This window comes from Martes martes (assembly GCF_963455335.1).
Source record: "Martes martes genome assembly, chromosome: 8".
Taxonomy (NCBI): domain Eukaryota; kingdom Metazoa; phylum Chordata; class Mammalia; order Carnivora; family Mustelidae; genus Martes; species Martes martes.
The window spans coordinates 127709077-127731493 of record NC_137895.1 but is presented as its reverse complement, the minus strand read 5'-3'; the positions used below and the strand labels follow the sequence as shown (position 1 = coordinate 127731493).

At 39.0% G+C, this 22417-nt stretch overlaps 1 protein-coding gene across 1 annotated transcript in view; it reads right to left on the bottom strand.

Moving 5' to 3' along the window:
* Window positions 1-4445: 4445 nt before the first annotated feature.
* The window catches only part of GPR158 (G protein-coupled receptor 158), a gene marked incomplete at both ends in the record, with an annotated part of 320694 nt that continues 302722 nt past the window's right edge, over window positions 4446-22417 (bottom strand). Inside the window, 4 exons of the mRNA XM_080810173.1 lie at window positions 4446-5921; window positions 6711-6857; window positions 10471-10576; window positions 16970-17108. Coding sequence (XP_080666299.1) covers window positions 4446-5921; window positions 6711-6857; window positions 10471-10576; window positions 16970-17108 — 1868 coding nt within the window. The remainder of the gene's footprint in view (window positions 5922-6710; window positions 6858-10470; window positions 10577-16969; window positions 17109-22417) is intronic.

Genomic DNA, 22417 nt, shown 5'->3' with positions numbered 1-22417 from the left:
AATAACATATTTACATTATTACTTGTTGTGTGATAAAGGCCATTTCTCATGGAAGTATTTCCCTTAAGTATTTTTTACCAGAAAGTTCTACATTTAGAACCAAGAAACAATGCCTAGCACTATGCGTATGTATGAAAATAACAGAGCCATCAGCTAAGCAGTCCCACAAACACTGAGAAGATGATCTTATCACACAAGAAAGAAGAGTAGACTTGACTTTCTTGACTTGCTAATCACTGGTTGCTTTTGTCTTAGTCCTTTAGGGTCAAAGAACTCAAACCACTGATTCTATGTCTTAGTACCTAAAGTATGTACAATATAGGACACACACAATGTGAAGAGATGGGGAAGGGTATCCCCAGTGACTTGGTTGCGGGAAAGGTGACTGTAGGGAGAAGTGGCATCCCGCTCCCTCTCCCGCCCCCTTGCCTCACATCTGCTTCCCTGGCTTCAGAGAACTGCCTACTCCCACAAGGAAAGTTAAGACCATACTGCAGCAAACCTTTTCCTCCTTTCCCCGCCTAGGTAATATCAAGGTTTTTCGTAGCATGAGTTTTCGTATTCTTTTCCATAGCTTTTCTCCTGAGCAGGTGATATGAGGTCTGCAAATTTTCCGAGAGGGCTTTTAAAATTTTTCAAACTACTCAAAATGTCAATAAAGTTGGAAGGAGCAATTATATTGGGTATAGTTATCTATGACTCTGATTTTCTGACCTCATATAATGTAACACCAAACCCATCTGAAGATACTATTCTGGTAAAATAACCAATAATGTTTTCCTCTTCTTCTTAGGCCCTCACCTTCCTTTCCTTTGACTCTTGTGCTGGTTTCCTAACTAACCTAGCAGCTTGCGGTCTCTTTCTGCTTCAGTCCATCCCTGGGCTGCTCCCCAAATGATCCTTCTACTCGACGACTTGCTTATGACCCAGTTTACTGCTTTTTGATAGTTTCCTGTACTGCAGGATAAAGGTATAGTTACTCTGAGGCATGGCACGCAAAGCTGACCTTACACCTTTTCCTGTTCATAACACCTTTGCAGAATTTCAGCCTTGGGAGCTTGCCCTCTCTCTTAAGCCTCCCTTAACTCCACGAATTAGTCAGGCTCTCCTTTGTAGTAATACAGTGGTGACTGGATACTGGATATTGGAATTCTTGTTCATCTAAAGATCATCATCATCACTTAGCAAATGGCCTATGTGTGTTCAGTAAATTAGAAAAGGTAACTGGATTACTTCCCATTTGGGCAGAGCTTTCTTAAATCAAAATCACAAGCCCTAAGAGGTTTTATTGGCTCCAAAGGATGACCTGTATGTTTGAGGCCACATTTGGGGAATCACATATGTCTGTAGTCGGGCATAAGAGGATGTAGGTGTGTAAGTGTACCAAAGCCAAGGATACATGGGATTCCCTCTAAAGTAGGCTAGGTGAAATAAATTTGATTTTTGATAAACACGCAAATCACCATAAATCACTTTCGTATAAATATGTTTTATTGCAGAGAAGTTATAATTATTTACATGCTGTAACACATCACAACATAAATTTACCAAATATTTTTCATGGTGGGATGCTGTAGGTTTCAGATAATAGTTTCAGAAGAACCACAGATTAAGTGAAGAGACTTACAGCTTTATTGACTCTACAACTCTCGGTTGCTAAATGCTAGAAGTCAAAAGGCAGTGTTTCTCAGTCCTACCTGTCACCACTTGCATGCAGAAACCTAGGAAGCAAATACAAGAGAACTGTCGAGTTTCAAATCCATATTGCCACCAAAGTTTACAATGGGCTGAGTTATAGTTCATGTCGTAAAGCATTTAATTCTTGCATAAAATATACAGTTCTATTAAGGTTGGTATAAATCTACTTATTTATAAACCCTGGCTTAAAAACAAGGACAGGAGGCAGCCTGCACATGCATTGAGAAGGACAACCTAGCAAATGTTTGTGACCTTAACAGTGTGTGGATTCACTTTCTTATTGTTACCGATCTAGGAAAATAACCTCAAGAACTGTAGATTTAAACTTCTCGTGGTGATAAGTAATGGCAATGAAACTCTAGGAAAGACCCGAGGCACTCTCACGATTTATGCTGGTGGAGGAAAATCTATGGACTGTAGAATGTCACTAAGGTATAATTTGGCAAGTCTTCTTTAAGCCACATCTCCAGCAGGATCATCCTGAAGTGCAATAAAAAGTCACCGATGCTTGAACTGCTTATTTCTCAAAAAGTGAAGAAAGTGCTAACAGACCTTGAACATAAATGAAACAAGTAGGTGGGCCTAGAAATTCCAAACCAAGTTCACAAATATACCTTAAAGTTGTGTTCCGAGGTTACCAAATAGAGAGGCCTTGACTGGAAAGGAAGAAAAGAAGGAAGTAAATGAAGGAAACACAGAAAAATAGAATTTCTCTATCTCTTCACACCTACCCCACCAACCTGAGTAGCACACGAAGCAAGCGAATGGGTGAGGAAGATGGACGCACAGCTTTGCAAAATGGCGGCGTGCTCGCTTCCTCCTGAATAGAAACCGGTGACAAAATCCTGATGAGGAATAAGGAGAAGTCGTAGTTTCTAGCTTCCACTGAGAATGATCTTCTCTCAGAACAGCCCTCTGTCTACCCTCTGATTCCCTTTTCTCTCCTTTTGCCCCCCTAACATGCTCTCCTTGCCGGCTCAGGGGATGAAAAACCGTTAGTCAGGCTGGAAATGTCCTGGCCAAGGAAGCCGTGGATCCTTCAGCATCTAGCATGCGAGAAAGGGAAGTCCGCGTTCTATCCTTAAGTGATTCTTCTTTAAATAAAATGAGACCGAGCTTTGGAATGGAATCTCTTGCATGATCACATCAGTAGAGCTAAGTCAGCAGCTTAGGATTCTCATGCCAAGTGATCAGGGTGGAACGCAGTACATTTTACAAATTTTGCTCTGGGGGCTGTTTTGCTTTGCAAATAAACCTTGCCTTTTTTTTTTTTTTTTTTTTTTTTTTTTTTTGAGCTGGGTGGCTCACAATGGCAATTTGCAAGACTTGTAAGTTTTCCAGTGCTTGGCAGGAGGAAAAGCCCACACCACCTTATAGGCTTTGAATAAATCAGGTTATAAACCTCTTTGGAATTGAAGCCCAGCAAGTGTTACCCCTAGCTGAAGCAATGAATAAGAATTATGAGAATAAGTAGTTTAAGGTAATTTAAAATATATATTCAGTATGCATAATAAAAATATATCCGTACAATGATCTTGATGCTATCATAATTTTTCTCTTTAAAAAAATACTCCCTTGAAAGTGCTATCAGTAGCTCCCTTCCTGTCTGTGTTTTGAAAGGCAAATTCCCTGGCCCTGCAGTACTGTTGTAATTCTCATGTCATTCCTAGAGTCTTCCCTTTTCAGTGGTAATAATAATGCGCAGTGTGTTTTTCTCACTCTTAGCTTCTTCCCGGCGAGATGCTGCTAAGTATGGAATACTGAAAGAATTAAAAGGGACAGTAAATTGGAATGAAGGTGTGACCTGTCTCTGACTCTAAACAAACAATAGGTAAGTTGTCCTTTATTGAGACATACGACTCGGTAGGACCCCTGGATCTCTGAGTCCTAACAAGAAGTGCAAAACGAGTAACTCAACTTGGTATAAAAAACCCTGATTAAGACAGTATAACAAACCATGATGTGAAACAATAGAGTCAAATCCAAGTTCACAATATATAAACCACAGCCAAAACGGAAAGATTTTATCATAACGGTTATGGCTTCCCAAGCCAGAGAAAGCTTACTGTACTTCGAGAATCAACTAAAGTTGGTAGATAGCAGGGATTCTGGAACTTGCAATAACAACTGAGTAGCTGCAGATTGCATAAATGTGTTGTGTCACGGAATATCAAAGTTATTTGCAAAAATTATACAATCTGGAATGCTTGAATATGAGACACAACAATGTACTGAAACATACATTTATAAGAAAATGAGAGCAATCATTAATATAAAAGGTATTTTTGGGATGCATTAAGTGAGCAGTGCTATCAAGGTTAAACAGGTGAAGGAAGTTCAGTTAGCTACTTAGAACTTCGGTCATATAGGTCTATACCTTCTTCTTCCTTGCAGAATCTCATACCTCTTCTGTGTCTTCCGGTTGACCTTGCTTAGGATTTTCAAAGCGCCATGGGTAAATACTGATCAGGGGCAGACAGAGAGGGCGACTCCCGCTAACCGTGCTGAAATGTAAGGCTTCTCCTCATGTTCCCAGGGGAAGACAGACTTCCCTTGGCCAGTCTAATTCTTCCACTCTGGCGTTGCTCTGCCCTCCCGGTCTTTTTCCACCTGTGACTTTCACGTTTCCCTCCAATGACAAACACTCCTTGGGAATTTTTGATCCTTCTGTCTTCTGTCAAATTCAGGGTTTCTTCCTTCTCTTTTTCTTTCTGGGGATGCTACACTTTAAAAGGATCCCTGACCTCTTATTTCCGAGGCCCTGCCGTCTTATTCGCACTTACAGTGCAAGAGGCAGGTAAAGCTACACTTCTTTCAGCATTTGGTTGATCTGGGGCTTCAAACTCCCAAGGACACACCTCAGCTCGTGATGTTAAAGGCTGCCGAAGGGTATTACTTGAGTTATAGGAGCGGGGCGCATTTTCCTCGAGGGAAGAGGTCTTTTTTTCCTGGTCTCCTGTTGGGTTGAGATTTTCATTCTCGATTTTTGATGCTACAACTTTGGGGGGCGGTTCTTCGTACTGCCCAGCACACACGTTGGTGGCATAATGCTGACTGCCATTCTCATCTTTGGCTCTCCCTGGGGGAACCTGAGTCTTAGAAATCAAAGGCTTCTCATCTTCAAAACCGGGCTGACCTTGGCTCTCCCAAGGGCATACCTCAGCCTTGTCTATGCTCTTCTGACTGGTTTGCTGACACAGTTCAGCTGCCTTGGGCTTCTGATGAGACTTCTCCTTTAAGGAAAAAGTTGGGTTTTTCTCCATCTCAGAAGCTGCAATGGATACGTGTTTTTGAACTTTTGATTCTGAAGGCACGGGACCAGGGACCAGGTCATAAATCTCCCAAGGGCACACTTGCCCTATGTCAAAGTTCTTCTTCTTGGTGGTGCCTGGGCTCATGTCAGAATTGGCAGTGGGCGGGTTGACCCTTTGTTGCTTCATAATCCCAGATTTCTGAGGTTTCCTTGGCTCCTCCAAATGATTGGAGTTTTGGGGGGCAGAATCTTTAGTCTCTGCATTATCTGAATTGGAGTACTTTCTGTTTGCTTCTTTATCTTTTGGCAGAGGTTTCTGGGATTTCGCACGTTCTTCCATGCCTGATGTTTGGGTTTTCCCAGCTAATCCAAGAGTCTTCTCCTTGGCACTTGCTATGACACTGAGAGACTTCTGCAACACGGATGTTCGGGGGTGGCCTGGCTTCTTCTCTGAGCTGAGATTGTGAGCGCTCGCCGACTTACACACCAAAGGCACAGACTCTGTGGACTCGGTCTCACTGTTCTCCTTCAGCTTCTGGGTTAGTTTTTTACTTGACAGAGACTCCAGTGTGGAATTTTCTGTGGCCTCCTCTTCTTGGCTTTCCACCGGTAAACTGTTGGACTCTTCCGTGGGCTCCCTCACGTGATCGTAAGTGCTGTGCGATTTCTTTAGCGAGAAGACTCGGTTTTTCAGGGACTCCTCTTTGGGCTTCCCGGTGTTACCTGAAGACTCTTGTGGGTTCTTCCTGGTCAGGGCAGTGCTTTTGGCCATGCTGTGGTCTGGGATGACTTCCTTGTCCTCTTTGGAACACTGCCTGCTGACCGTCTCTGGGATCTCGGTGATGCGCCTCATGATCGAACGGCCCAAGCCCTTCTTGGAGCACCGCTTTTTCTGGAGGTGGGGGTTATTTGTAATCATCTTCTTTCTTTTATATATTTCCAGCTGGGCATAGAGTTTCTTCAGCTCATCCTGCCAGAACAAGAGCAAATTCACAGAGACGCGGAACTTAGTGGTTCAGCCAGATACTATTACTAAGCGTAACTTGGTCAGTAAGCTTGAGCTCTTTAGGGAAATTGACCTACAGCTTTTCATACCATGTGTGCTCATCAACCTTCTCCTCATTCTTACTTTTCTGATGAACCTGTGTTCTGTTACACATAGAGTTTGAACTTTAAGACTTGAACACATGCATCCTGCACATGCAATGAGCTCGTTGGACTTAAAAGTTGTGTGGGCTGGACTCGAACTTGGCCATAACAACACACAGCATATCGTGTTTCCTAATCAATATTGGAAGCGTCATGTAGCCATTGATAAAATTACCTGTAATGTGGATTAGGTTTAGGGGACAACAGACCATCAATTACTAAAAGCAGCTTCTTACTCCAAATGCTGATACACTGTCACAGATTACTTTAAGTAATCCGGGCTCTCTGCTCACAGATCTCTCCTATCTCTCTATCAGCAAGATGTCAGAACCTGTAGTAGGGAACGTGTATCATCAGTTCATCATCATGACTGCTCCTAAGTCAGTTGTGACTGTCAAGATTGGCCTGTGTAACTTCTACCATGATGTGGGTTTTAGAACCGGGTTAGCCCCGCATTCGATGTTTTCAGTTCTCACGCACACACATCCCCCCTCTCTTTTTCCCTCTGGGCCCATGTGCACACAGGTGAGCACATGGACACGTCAGCCCACGTGTGCTTGCCTGTGTGCACGGGGTAAGCCCAAAACAGGAAGGCTGAAATATAGACTACCCGAATGTCTTCCGGGTCTAAGCTGTGCTCACTCCACGCGGAGTTGATGCTGCTGTTCAGGTAGGACCCAGACCGGCCCAGGTCCAGCTCATCTTCATACGCTTCCGTAGCAATGTCATCGCGGGGGTTATTGCTTGAATGTGAAAACTGCAATAGAGACGCAGAATGAGCTGCAGACAGTAACCCGCTGGCAGACACAGCAGAATAATTTGTTAAAGGTTCTCATGTTCATATCATTGCTTCAGCTTAGATGAACTCATTTACCAAACTCCTTATAAAAGATCTGTTGCTCTATTTATGTTTTGCTTTTCATGTTATGCACTAGAGCTCTTAGGCCATCTTAATACGTGGTTCCTTAATACGTGGTTCTCCTATCCCTATTTTCATCTTTGTCTTTTCTCCAGGCTCACAGTGTTCACTTAACATTACTCCTCATACATGTTATTTGCATTCTGAGAATGAAAATAAGTCGAAAAACTCACACAAATGTTTTCCAAGGGTAGGAATTTGGACCCACTGGCAGCAGGAGGGAAATATTTTTTTTTTTTGAGCAGTAGGGTCTACCTTGTGTTTCTTGTTCTGCATCACCTAGGGGAGGCTATGTATCACTGAAAGGTACAACTGGCCCTGATCACAGACAGTGACTTTGAGTCTACTACACATGGGTCCGGAAATGTTGCCTCCGGGACCTAGGAGACAGGAGATCTGCATGCTGGCATCAACTGTGTCGACAGTCAGATCGGAAACAAATCACGGACGCTCTCTGGAGCACAGGGCTCTTTCAGCCTAAAATTATGAAGATATCTAAGCTTAAAATTCAAACATTCACTGAAATTACAGAATTTTTTTTCTCAAGCTCAGCATTCTCAAGTTCCTCCTTCGTCACATTTTGAGGTATTTTTATTATTTTCACGTGGCCTTTGGATATGTTTCAGTTTCCTGGACTCTTGCTATCTCTATTCTTCATCAAATAGAGACGTGGAGAAGAATGAATTGGGGAAATGATGGAAAACAGGGAGAACCAAAACAATCTGGCCACTTCACATAACGTATAAACCAACTGATTGTCCTATGAAAATGGAGAGAACGGTCTAGGGAACATGGGGTCTCTTCTCCCAGCTGCTCATCAGGTCAAGCATTCCTTTAAAAAATTAACACATCACCCTTTCATGATACAGAGCTATTTTAATGTCAATGTTTGTTAAAATATTTAAGTAAGTAGCAGGTGAACATCTATATAACATAACATGAAACAGCAATTCTCTACGTAAGGAATCATGAATGTTTCGTAACTGGAACTAACTGAGAAACCACAGAAACAGGTGACTCTTTCCTTCACTTTTCTACTTACATCTGTGGTTCTGACATGCGTCAGGAATTTAAGGCCATAAAGATGAATAAAACAGAGTCCCTCTCCTCCAAAATCTCAAATGCTGCTAGGAAACCACCCAGAAGTTATTGATAAGAGAGTAATTGTTCTTGAGCACAGTCTCAGAGATGATCGTGAGTTTAAGGAACACTTGTCAGATAATATCCCTTTTCTGCTTTATTATTTATCCTTAGTATTTATATCTATCTAAAAGAGTATTTTGAATGCTTATCTTAACCTATTTCTTCTGTGTCCCCCTTGTCCACAATATAAATAACCACAAGAGCACATATTTTATCTGTTTGTTATTCTTATTCCAGGATATAGAACAGAGCTTAGCGAAGCCCCTCAATGATTTTGTTAAATTATCTCAAGTTGCGATATAGTTCACATACCATAAAATTCTCAAATTTCGGTTGTACAGTTGAGTGCTTTTTGGTATATTCACAGTGCTGGGCAACCATCACCACTATCTAATTCCAGAATATTTACATCACTCCCCAAAAGAACCTTAAACCCACGAAAGCGGTCATTTCTGTTTCCTCTCTTCCCCAGCTAGTGACAACCACTAACTTGCTTTCTGTCTCAACAGAGCGGCCTGTTCTGGACATCTCATATACATGGAATCGCACAAGATGTGGCCTTTGTGTCTAGCCTCTTTCACTTGGTGTAATGTTTTCAAGGTGCGTACTAGCTATAGTGCGTACTGGTGCTTCACTCTTTCTTATTGTTGGGTAGTGTTGCATTGTGTAGATGACACTGCGTTGTGCTTCTACATTTATCAGTTGATGGACATTTGGATTGTTTCCACTTCTTAGCTATTACGAATAAGGCTGCTAGGAACATTCATGTACCAATCTTCGTATGAATATGTGTTTTCAATTCTTACCGCTGAATGAGCAGTCTGCGTATGTAGTACCTCCGTCTAATAAAAATGTAACCATATAATGCAAAGTATGAAAAAGGAGAAGATCAATTGCAGTAACAGATCAGCCCATGAAAACTGTGGCTATTTGGTATATAGAATTCGAGTAAGGAAGAAAATAGGAATTTTGTTCTGTTTACATTTGTTTGCCCTTTTAGTCAGGCTGAATTTTAATGTTTCGTTTATGAGGGGAGGTAAAACCTGGAGTGAATGACAAGCAATCATAAATTCTTGTACCAGCTGTGTTAATATTATATCGTGTGGTACTAATACAGATAAATGATGTTCCAATATTTTGTTTCTCTATGTGTAAATGAGGAAAATAATAATAATGCCCTAACTTGGGGGCACCTGGGTATCTCAGTGGGTTAAAGCCTCTGCCTTTGGCTCAGGTCATGATCTCAGGGTCCTGGGATCGAGCCCCGCGGCGGGCTCTCTGCTCAGTGGGGAGCCTGCTTCCCTCCCCCCCAGTCTCTCTGCCTGCCTCTCTGCCTACTTGTGATCTCTGTCTGTCAAATAAATAAATAAAATCTTTAAAAAAAAATAATGCTCTAACTTGTGTGTTTTTTTCCCACACTCTGATATCATATTATTTCATTGTAAGCTGTTTTATTGCTATCGTGTCATAGATGAAGAAACTGAACCTCAGAGAGATGAAAAGTTTTGGCTAATGTCATACTGTATAGCCAGTGTGAGTGGGACACATATTCTTAATCCCGGTATTCTGAGTGCTGGCCCATTTTCCCCTACTTCGGTATGTTGTCTAGATAAGTCTTTGCCAGAATCTATCATTATAAAGCAAGATTTTTCTATACAAAATATTATAATTATTTACATAAAAATTTTCTGAATGTTTACAACACAAAGCTTCCTGAATATAAATCCAAACAGGAGGATTCTTAGAATCTCTTTAAAAATTACTTTGATGTTATAGGTACAATAAAAGTTACCTTGGACCCATAATTAAATCATATCTGAATATAAAAATATTTGAGAAAGGGGCACCTGGGTGGCTCAGTGGGTTGAGCCTCTGCCTTCAGGTCAGGTCATGATGCGGGGTTCCTGGGATGGAGCCCTGCATCGGGCTCTCTGCTCAGCGGGGATCCTGCTTCCCCTTCTCTCTCTGCCTGCTGCTCTATCTACTTGTGATCTCTCCTCTGTCAGATAAATAAATAAAATCTTAAAAAATATATATATTTGAGAAGGAGCCAAACCAGATGATGAGTTTTGTACAAACTGAAGAATTTAAAAATTCTATGGGATGTTTAATAAATTCTAAAAGAAAAGAGATATCTAGTTCCCTGAGGAGAGAGCTTTAAAAACATTTTAGTGTCAACTAAAATCTCCACACTTCCCTTTCCCTATATTGCCAGATACTTTTTTTTTTTTTTTTTAAAAAGAGGAAACAACTCCATGCTTATTTAAAGTAACTGTCTTGCAAGAGAAAAGTAATGTTAAAGGAATACCTTTGGAATCAAAAGCAACCCAATGGTGACTGTCACAGTCAAATGAGTATGTGCAAAATACAGCATTAGCATCCAGTCAGACTGAAGTCTTGAGGCAAGAACGAATCTGAAATGAGAATTTACCAAGTTAGTAATCCAACAAGATCTCTATTTAAAATACTAGGATATTTGAAAACTTTTTTTCCTCAGTGTTTTTTAAAACAAAGCAAGCAAGCGTGAAGAAAGCTGCACTGTGGTCTCTGTGGCACACATTTTCATCACAGAATAAGACCCAAAGTAACCCTGACTGCATACATAAGACATGAACTCCTTATTATTTTAAATTATCAGTAGCAGGAAAGACAGCATATAGACATATAATATGCTAATCATTTCCTGGAATAATTATTTTGTATGTCAATGGAATGTCTAAAGTGAAAGCAGTGAACACATGTGAATTCAAAAGAACAGATTTACAAACTAGTGGCTTCAGGCAAATTTGGGTTATAAGACACAGCCACGTAACTCTTGATTCTAATCTTTTTCCTTTGAAAATGTTAATTAAGAAAAAAAGGGGTGGGTAGTTATCTGTCTTTGTGAATGACCTCAGAGGCTTAAATGATAAACAATGCAGTGGTTAAATGAATATACTAGTGGTTTGTAATATCTTTTAAAATAAAGATTTTAGTTGTTGTGAAGTGTCAAATTGTTTTAAGATAACTGAAAATCCTATCTTGCTGAGGAATTTATAAAACGGTGTTCTAGGACAGTCCTGCAGGCAACATGCACAGGAAAAATTCAGTACTGATACCTACTCCGGTGATTTTGGAATGTTTTCATAAATCAATAGGTATGTGTACACACTAAAACTCAGGTTTTAAGGACTCATTCTTTTGCAGAAACCAGGTGATGTTTTATTAAGGTCATTTTACAATCATACTCTTCTTTTAATTTTTTCCCATGCATTGTTTAATCCATGAAAGCTAAATATGAGATTTTATTGTGTTCGGAATTAAAGAATTGGCATTTTAAAAAAAGATTTCTTATTTATTTGAGAGAGAGAGAGAGAGAGAGGAGAGCGGTGGTGGGGGGCAGAGGGAGAGGAAAAGAAGGAGATTCCCCACTGATCGCCTGCAGAGCCCCATGTGGGGCACAGCTCCCCACCTGGAGATCATGACCTGAGCTGAAGTGGACAGTCAGATGCTCCTTGTGTATCAAAATGTGACTGAGCTATCCAGGTGCCCCTAGGGAATTAGCATTTTGATACACTGATATATGTCATCATATTTGAAAAGCTAACATCTTAAGAAAATGCTTATGATATAATCATAAAACAAACACATGAACCTAAAAATAGAAGAAACTCATTTTATACCTGCATTATGCCATATTCATGACAAATTTACTAAGTAAATTAGCATTATTAATACTTGAAACAAAATTTCCATCAAGGGGATTTCTTCCTCATTTTCACCTCCATCCTATCCCCCGTCTTCTCCCCTCCCCTCCCCCCCAAATCGAGCTAAAGTGTAAGCTCGAGGGTTGTTTGACACGGAGATAGTTTCCTCTGTGTTTGGAGACATAAAACAGACTTAAAATATATACATAGAAGTACAGAAAGTTCATGATAGTTTACTATAACCAAACAGCATTTTAAGAATTAACATCTTCTCTAACTCCTTGGCGAAAAAAGTGGCTTTATTCCTGCCTTGAATATGATTAAATGAATATTCACTTTGTTTGGGAATGACATACTTTTGACAGATCCTGTGCTGGGTCAGAAGAGATTTTTTTTAAAGCACTGAAATAGGACCATCATACTCAGTAACAAGTAACAGTACCTGAGGCATAGGACTGAGGCATAGAAGGAATATAAAATTGTGACCTGGAAAATTATACAGTCCGAATCTGCTGGGGCCATTTCCAGCACTGGAGCAGACAGTTATATCAAATGAGATGGATTTACATTCTAAAAGTGTTCTCATGCACTGCGAATTTCTGTCTCAAATGCCAACACAAGTGAACCTGAAGCCAGTCTGACGATATCTGAAAGGTACATGGGCACATATATTTTAAATTAAAATGGTGAGTCTTCCAAAAAGTTAATTTGAAGTACTCTATACTAACATCAACTGACTAAATTAATCAGTTTTTAAATACTGCTAGGTTTGTTAGGTTGCAGTTCTGAGTAGAAATACCTTAAGAAAAATTGGGTTTTGCAGTCTTCTTAAAGATTTTTCTTTAAAAGACTTTTTCAACTTCTAAAAAATAGATCTAACAGTCAGGAACATAGAAATAGTTAAAAATTGAGGTTAAGAATAAAAGCAAACTTTTTAAAAGTCTTGCACTTTCCCAAAGCTTTGCTCTATGCTTAGTAAAGGATTATAGAACAGATTAGGCAAAATGCCTTCTGCATTATTAGACTGCTAGACTTAATCCTTTTAGTTTATTTTTGTTCAGCCTGGCAACTTGGTGAGAATAAAAGTAAATCTGTATATAAATATGTAGTCATAGCTTTAAGTTTATATATTCATGCATGTAGATACGTATCCACAGTTACGTATATATAATTTTATATTTTAAGCAAACACGAATGAACATATATGCCTATTGATAGAGAATATCTACTGATGTTGGAGGCTTTATTTAATATTATTTCATTCTAGTAAAAATCTACAAAGATGGGTCTAGTTGATTTATATTATTATGTTATTGTTTCCTATTCTTAGACTTTATCAACACTGGAACCACAGCAGGTATGAGTTCAGTCCACATGTAAATAAGAAATTATATATACTTGATTTCTTTAATTATTACTGCCTATTGCTTTCTCCCTGCTCATCTCCCTAAAATCAGTGTTCTGTAGATTTACTGTATTAAATCATACTTTAAACTATAATTCCGTCTTTGGTCCTTTATGGCCATACAATTAAATTTCCAAGACAGAGTAGCTAGTCTATACTATAATTCTTTAAAGCCAACATGCCACAATCTAATTGGGTTTGGTCTTTGGAGAAAGGTAAGTGAATTTGGGACTTAAAAGTAGGGCTTTCCAGCAATGTCCACAATAGCCAGACTGTGGAAAAAACCTAGAATTCCATCAACAGATGAACGGATAAAGAAGATGTGGTATATATACACAATGGAATACTATGCAGCCATCAAAAGAAATGAAATCTTGCCATCTGCAATGACGTGGGTGGAACAAGATGGTATTATGCTGAGCAAAGTAAGTCAATCAGAGAAAGACAATTCTCGTATGATCTCCCTGATACGAGGAATTTGAGAGGCAAAGTGGGGGGTTTGGGAGGTAGAGAAGGAAAAAATGAAACAAGATGGGATCGGGATGGAGACAAAACATAAGAGACTCTTAATCTCACAAAACAAACTGAGGGTTGCGGGGGTAGGGGGGTGGAGGGAGAGGATGGTTGGGATATGGACACTGGGGAGAGTATGTGCTATGGTGAGTGCTGTGAAGTGTGTAAGCCCGATGATTAACAGACCTGTACCCCTGGGACTAATAATACATTATATGTTAATTAAAAATTTTTTTAAAAAAGTAGGGCTTTCCATTCAGGTTTTTTTTAAGCTTGTCTAAGAAAATACCAAAGCCCACCAATGCCAGTCACTTTGCTGCCACTAGAAGTTCTCCCTGTTCAAAACTTAAAGGGATTATACAGTTGTCTCGAGGGAAGCTGATCTTTTAAGTAGGTCATGTCTACCAACACAAAGTCTACTAGGTTCAGCATGTACAACTCAGTCAGATCTTGTGTCTATGTGAACCCAGCTAGGCTGATGGGTTGTCTGGGACTCTGTAGGAAAGACCTAAACAAAGTAAGAAAGTTATTATTATTATTATTTTTTTAAAGCAAGCTCTATGTGTAGTGTGGGGTTTGAACTCATGACCCTGAGATCAAGAGTCGCATGCTCCCTGACTGAGCCAGCCAGGTGCCCCCAGAAAGCTACCCTGAATGAATATTTAGAATACATTTCTCCTCACCTCGGCCAAGTATTAAAACAGAATTTTCTGAAGAGTGGCTTCTATTACCAGATGTCAGTTGGGGTTTGGGGGGATATCACGGTGAATGGTTTGGAAAGTGCTGGTTAAACAAACTTAACTAGCTTTCCTTACAGCAGGACTTCCTGGTATGTCACACTGTGCTGTGACATTCCTAAAAGGGAGCTACCAAATGCAATGTGTTATAAATATACATAAGTGTGTAAAAACATCCAAAAGTGATATCCTAATATATTAACAGTGTTTATCATCTTCGGTGGTTGGATTAGGCGGTTTATTTTTAATCATTTTATGATTTATCTATAATAACCATCTATTGCCTTAAAAGTTCATTTAAAAAATAACTACCTTGCCTACTTGGGCAAATTGAGAGTTTAAAGTCCATTGAGGGACGCCTGGGTGGCTCAGCGGGTTAAGCATTTGCCTTCGGTTCAGGTCATGCTCCCAGGGTCCTAAGATCCTAGTCCTGTGTCAGGCTCCTTGCAGCAGAGAGCCTGCTTCTCCCTCTCCCTCTGCCTGAAGCTCCCTCTGCTAGTGCACTCTCTCTCTCTCTCTCTATGTGTTAAAACAATAAATAAAATCTTAAAAAAAAAAGTCCATTGAAAAAACATACTTAATGATGAAAACAGAACAGATGTAAATCTTAAGATAGAAAAGGATAAAGATCAATTTAGGTAAATGGTTTGAACAGATTTAATTTCTCATGCAATTAATTTGATTCTAAGAAACACAGCAGCTGATGTAGAGCAAAAGCAGGAAACCCTTTGCATGACCTGGTCACATTCTGACAACAGAAGACATTTAAACATGTCTGTAAATTTCTTCTGGCATGCTTTTAACTCTTTAATTGGTTTGTTAATACGGCATTTAATTTACAAATGGTTCTAGCGAAGCATGTTTGCTCTATCTTGAAACGCAGGTGTTTGATATTCTGGAAACAGAGAATGAAAATGCAGCTTTTCTTGGGAGATGGTTTGGGAGAAATGTGCAGGCTGTGGGGCTCTGTCCACAACAGTGCTCTTCACTGCTCACTACAGGGCATCCCCTCTCACATCCTTCAGCTCTAGTCCGAGGAGAAGTGAGAGAGCCTTCTTTTTGCCTATTTATAACAATGTATTTTGTTTTGCATCTTTCCTTCCCCTTTTCTCTTTTCTCTCTTTCTTGAGAGGGGGCAAGACAAAGCAAGGAGGCAAATTCCTTTGATTCCTGGTGCTTTGACGGAATTTCCAGGGTTGTCAAATCATAAATACTTCTTTTCTTACTTAAAAGTTGAAAAAGTGTAGGTATGCCCAAGGTTCAGCTGTTCTCTGGTATCATCTATTCCCACAAGTGCAAGATATGACTTGATAATTATTGACTAAAGTGAGAAATGATAAATATCCTCTAAAACTTCCAAAGATCCACACCTTCCCACTCTGACTCCCACCATTATTTATCACTGTTTTTCCACTGAGGGAAAAGACAAATATTCAAAATTTCTCATTAAATTCTTATGTATGTCCTAACTTTGTTGAGCAAATGAATGACATCTTTTTGTTGCTTTGCAAGTTATAGGATTCCTTTTTTTTGTTCTCACTGAGGTTTTCATTTCATTTTCAGATATAAATAGGTGTAAATTCTCTGAAGATTAACTCATACATATTTCATTTTGTTCACTATCATAAGCTACTTGCTTCCTCCTTTGTAGTTACTGACTATAGTAATAAATGGTATATTAAGAAATGGAGGACCAGGCCATACTAATAAAAAGTCATTGCTAAAATGTGATAGTGATAAAACCTCATTGCACACAAAAATCCAGTCATCGGGTTGCAGTGGTTTTTTTAGTTTTGAATTTAGCAGAACTAGTACACATAAGTTGACTATCTGAGTATTAAGATTTTAAAAGTGTAAACCAGTGTATTAACATGAATGGAAACATAGACAATTTGTCTACATCTACTTTATAATGTAAGTATGTGTTGTTTTATATCTTCAGAACAAAAGGCATTATATATCATAACAATATTCAATGATATTCCCATAAGTGGTTTAATTAATACAGTAATATTGAGTTAACCTTCAAATAAATAAAGGTGATAAGAAAACATTAGAAGGAACTAAGAACATCATTTTAGGAAAAAAAAATAGGGGCACCTGGGGACACAGTTGGTTAGGTGTCCGACTCTTGGTTTCAGCTCAGGCCACGATCTCATGGGTCCTGAGATGGAGCCCCACGTTGGGCTCTAGGCTCAGTGCAGAGTCTACTTGGGTTTCTCTCTCTCTCTCCCTCTGCCCCACTCCACTGTGTGTTCTCCCTCTTTAATAAATAAATCTTAAAAAACAAACAAACAACAAGCTATCTTCATTTGCCATTTCTGCGACAAAGACATTAGTCAACTTAAAAATACCATCCTTCTTAAATCTTTCCATTATGTATGCTATCCAGTTTTGCTATTTAAGTTAAACTGAAACACATCAGAGAAACAAAACGGTTATTTACTAGCTCTACAGGGCACTTGCCTGATTGTGTGGAATACAGCAGAGATAATGAGCTCGTTGTGAACTGCAACAGCCATATAGCGTGGCTCGTGAAACGCTGATGGCACCGTCCGCACTGCATAGCAGAGATAAACACCCCACAAGAGGAATAAAAATTCAGCTGTGAGAAGGACGAAAAAAAGGAAAAACAATTTTCCATTATTTTTGTAGGTGAATAACAATGTAAAATTTAAGTTCTTTAGCATGCATTTTGTGTTTGTTATGGAAACATAAGTTCAGTTAGAAACAGATGCATATAAAATGTCATTCACATATGAATACATATGACATATTTATTTTAAGATTTTATTGAGTGTAACAGAAGATTTTACAAAGGTATAGTTTGGTTTTTCTTTTCTTTCTTTCTTTCTTAAAACAGTGGTTGGTGCCTCAGATTTTTCTTTGGCTAATACCTGGCTTTTTCCTAAAACAAATATAAAATAATTTTCCACATCCCCAACCTAAGTTTAAGATACTTATAGAGCATCTGGGTTGTAATGAAGTCATTAAGGCAACCAAGGCTTGTAATGTGTTTATATGCAGTTTCTAGAAATTTAAACTCTCACTGCATTGAATCTGGTTCCACAACGTAAAGATACCCATTGCCAGAAATGTGAGAAAATAGGTTGTTAAACATTCAGTGGCATATTTTAGAAATGAACCATTATTTCTTCACACATGACAGAAATCTTATCTTTTATGAGTGGAGTGCTGAAGGCTTCATAAAATTCACAATCATCTTATTTGTGGGGCTCAAGTCAGAAGAGACAAGCATAGCACAGCTTTTAAACATAAGGGCTTTGGAATCACACTAGACCTGATTGGAAATTCTGGTTCTATCTCTAATTAACTTTGCATAATCTAAGCCAACTTAATATTTCTGGCCACAGTTACCTTATCTGGAAAATGACAATAACAAAAGTCCATATTTCATGAGATTATTTGCTAATGATATCAAATAATGAATATAAAGCACTTAACATAGTTTCTGTCTGGTAGATATTAAATAAAGGAATAAATAAAAACACACGTTAAATGGTTCTTATTGTTGAACATCTCATTTGACTTTTTTTTTCCAACCTGAACATCACTATTTTAACTCATTCTGACCAATAATTGTTCAGTCCATTTTCTGTCTTAGTGACACGACCTCACTGGAAGATAGTATCTAAAGAAGATAATGTCTAATCAGTCAGAGTAAAGAAGAAAGCTTTAATTTGGAGAAAGTCTTTAATCAAATGCATCACTTCGAGGTAACCTACTTACTTATCTATTGAAACATTGACTTCCATTCCCATATGCCAAGTTGTTTACCTGCCAAGCTTTCAGCGTATTTCTGTCAGTATTTAAACAATAGGTAGTGCCCTAATTACTGAAAATCCCTTAAGTAAACACATCCTTCGAGAGTTACTCTAAAACCCTGATGTGGTCAGAAGCCAAATATAAAATAAGCCACACTCAAAGATCTCCGTGAGATTTATTCAATCCCAATTATTCAGTATGCTGGCCACTGGCCATGTGCTATAAATGTGTTTTTTTTTTTTTTTTTTTTTGTCCAGCCAAGTTCTACTGGATCAGGAAAAGCGAATCAGGAAATGCTGAGGTCTTCATGTACAACTTTCCTTCCTGCCTCTTGTATTTGTGTCCACTATTATTGTCTCTTTACCCAGGTTTGAAATCTCGGCGCCACCCTTCACTGGTACATTTCTACTTTGAGCTGTTTTTCATACAAATCATTCCTCTCAATGCCCACAATGGCTAACCTTTAAGTGCCTGTCATGTCACTCCTTATTGGTTATAATTATTTTTCAACTGCCCCATCTAAACCTGGATTTACGCTGGGTTCATTCGTTCTTCATTTCCTGAAACTTCCTTTTGATCACATCAGGATTTGTCCAAATCCCTGGTACTCCGTGTGGATTAGCTGATTCACATTTCCACTACAGGATTCACTAAGACTCACTTAGGACCCAGGAAATAATGCCTGCCCCCCCAAAGGAAGACTAGAAGGGATTCACGCCTGGGTAGACGCGTCCTCACGTTGAAGACTTTCTTGCCACCCAGGCTTCATGTTAGCTGCCCACTTTGCTTATTCTTTTGTACTTGTATACTTTTCTTAGCCCCTGACTTGTCTAGTTGCTGACCCTCAGGCCAGGCTTTCGTGAGGTGTTGTGTGCATCTTCATTCAGAAATCGGTAGTGCCTTACTATTATTTTACAAACGCTTGGTCCTGGCATTCCTTGCCCTCTGTGACTTCATGGTATATGTCCAGCATGATCTTCCAACACTCCCCAGCGTGAACTCTAAGCTGATCTAGGCAGACTCATCCTTCCAAATCCAATCCAGTTTTTCAATGTTTAATTCAGGTCCTACCTCCATCACCAGGCCACGTGAATTGATTTCACTTTGCACTGAATTTTCCTTCCTCTAATATCTTACCGTTTTTAACTACTGATATTATGCAATGCAGAGAATAATGCCACACAATATATAACTGAGAGAATATCGTGGAGTCTTGTTAATCACTTCATTCCTTAGCCCCAACTAGTAATGACCTTCATGGCAAGAAGTGAGTCTTTATCTATTTATTTATTTATTTACTTACTTTTTTTAAATCAATATAATTAACATTCAGTGTTTATTCATTTCAGGTGTACAATATAATGATCCAACAAGGAACTGAGTGAATTATTTTTTTCCGCCTTTGCCTACTTAGATAGCTCAACAGTACTGAGCAGACATAGATAAGATTCAATAAACATTTGTTGAATTGAAAGAACCTAAAGGATACCAGTTTCAGGTTATTAGAGATGTAGAACCTCTGTTACCTTGGCCACTCCATCTAACACTGCAGACCTATACATGATCTAAAGGTTATACTGGCATTATTATTAATAGTGGTAACTGCTGTTTACTGACAGGCCACTAAGGGTATGGGGATGTGTTGGGCAGTTAAGAATACTTAAAGCAAAAATATTTTTAAACAACAGCACAAATATATGGTGAAATTGAAGGATTCACATGTAACTGACAGTGTCTCCTTTTAAAGACACTATTTCCTGCCACTTATTATAGTGTTTTTATATGATGTTATCCTGAAGATTGAAAAAAAAAAAAAAAGGAAAATAGCTAGGTTAATCAGGCTACTACAATGTAGAATTATATTTAAAAATAAGAGATAAAATAAGATTCCTCCTAATAGCTCAGTTTAACATTAAAATCATTTCATTAGCAATATCAAACAATATGCTCTAGCTGAAAAACAATTTATTATTCAAAGTACCAATTAAACTAAATGTGATATATGAAAGTTGTGCTTGGGAAAAAAATCAGTTTCATATAATTAACTTCAAACTAACATCGCAATTAGGAAAGAAAATATGCAGATGTTACCAAATTTTGCAGTGTTATTATGTGGGAGTTGAAATATGTGTTGTGCTTCTGCTTTAGAAAATAATTTCTGTGGTTAAATGATTTTGATGGGAGGCATGAGTATAGTTAAAAAGGGAATTGCATTTATATTTAAAGATCCAAATAGGGCTTTCAGAAAACTGAGGTATTTTACTTTTAATCTATACGGGATAACAGTTTGAAAGTTAACTACCACAGCCTTTTAAAAATTAATAGACCATAATGAAAGTGATTTCACGTTATCTTTCCAATGCGCTGGGTCAAGCAAAGAAGCGAGAATTTGTATCAGCTCTTGAAGATGCCTTAGCTCTGTGATCTTAGAACACCCACAACGACTGAGAGAAAAATGACTTCAAAGTACAAAATGTCTCACAAGATGTGGTCTCCTGCCTTGCCATGTTGCAAAGGCATTTTTTCTTTTTAAGATTTTATTATTTATTTATTTATTTATTTATTATTTATTTGACAGAGCGAGATCACAAGTAGGCAGAGAGGCAGGCAGAGAGAGAGGGGGAAGCAGGCTCCCTGCTGAGCAGAGAGCTCGAATGCGGGGCTGGATCCCAGGACCCTGAGATCATGACCTGAGCCGGAGGCAGAGGCTTATCCCGCTGAGCCACCCAGGCGCCCCGGCATTTTTTTCTTAATAACATTTTATACTTCTTAGCCCCTTTAAAAAAATGTTTATATGGCACAAATAAATGTACAGATGAAGCATTTAGGTTTCATTTTTTTTTAATGTCCAAGGATTTCTTGTAACGTCTTCCTCTATTTCTCTCTAAGTCCTTCAAATTAGATGTCTACTGTTTTTATGCTAATAACATGGCGGGTGGCACAGAAGTGATCATGAAGTATTAAACAACCTCAATAATCCTTGAGAGTAGCTCAAGTTCTAGTGTTCTAGGGTTCACCTGGCACACACGAGCCTTGATATTCTGGAGGCTTAGTTGCTTTGTCTTTGGTTAAAATGAGAACAGTTATCAGAGTTATAACGCTTAAAACAAAAAGAGTGATACTTTTGATAGAATTTTAAAGCTAGAAGAGACTTTATTAGACCATGTAGTCTGGGGTACTTTTTTTGAGTGTGTATGTGATTGTCAAGATGGGTGGCTGGTGAATTGCTGTTACACTGTTTGCCTGAAGTCGGTTTATTCAGCGTTGGGATAGTTGAGTGATAGAGAAGGTGGATGTTGCAGTGGGTTTCACAAGCAGGACAGTGGAGGCAGGAATGTCTGTCTGTTCCCTCCTCAGCCTTCTGGAAGCAGTGAGCCAAGGGATGGACAGTGTTGGGCTACCGAACAAGCCTGTGGAGAGCCTTGTTCCCCTGTTGCCCTCACAGGGTTCACAACAGAGCGGAGCCTGGAGCACAAGGCTCCTTAGTTCCTGACCAGTGTTCTCACAATTACATCCCTGGCTGGAGGGTTTCTTTTGCTCTATTACTAACAGGTAGAGACAAAATCTGGGGAAATATCGTTTTAATTTTATGGAAGAAAATTTCCAAGCTGTCATTGTTTGTATTTAAACAATTCATATGTTAATCATAAATAGCTAGTACTTCCATTTGGACTGACTTTTTGTCCCCTCAATCTGACTTGGTAGCGAACATCTGTTGAATGTGTCAGACACTGCGCTAAACGCATTTTGTACATTACCTACGTGCGTGAAAGCTTTATTATAGGATGGGGCAAAATTCTGAATGTCCCAATTTCAAGCTTTCATCAGAGATCCTGTGTAGTAATACCAAGGAATACTGTTGTTAATCATCTGAACTGTGTAGGTCACACAGCGACTGGATGATTCTAGTCTGGTCACCACTCACCGTGAGGGAGCTCTGCAAGGCAAGAACTTCCGTGAATGGTCACACATTTGTAGCTGGCTTTTCTTTATTGCTTCCTTTCACACATTTCTAGAACTTGGATCAAGTTTTTAACAATCTCCACTGCATCTTGAGAGGGAAAGTTAGAGAAGGTATATTTTCTTCCCTCTGTCCTTGGCATGGGCACTTAAGATTTTGAAAATCTG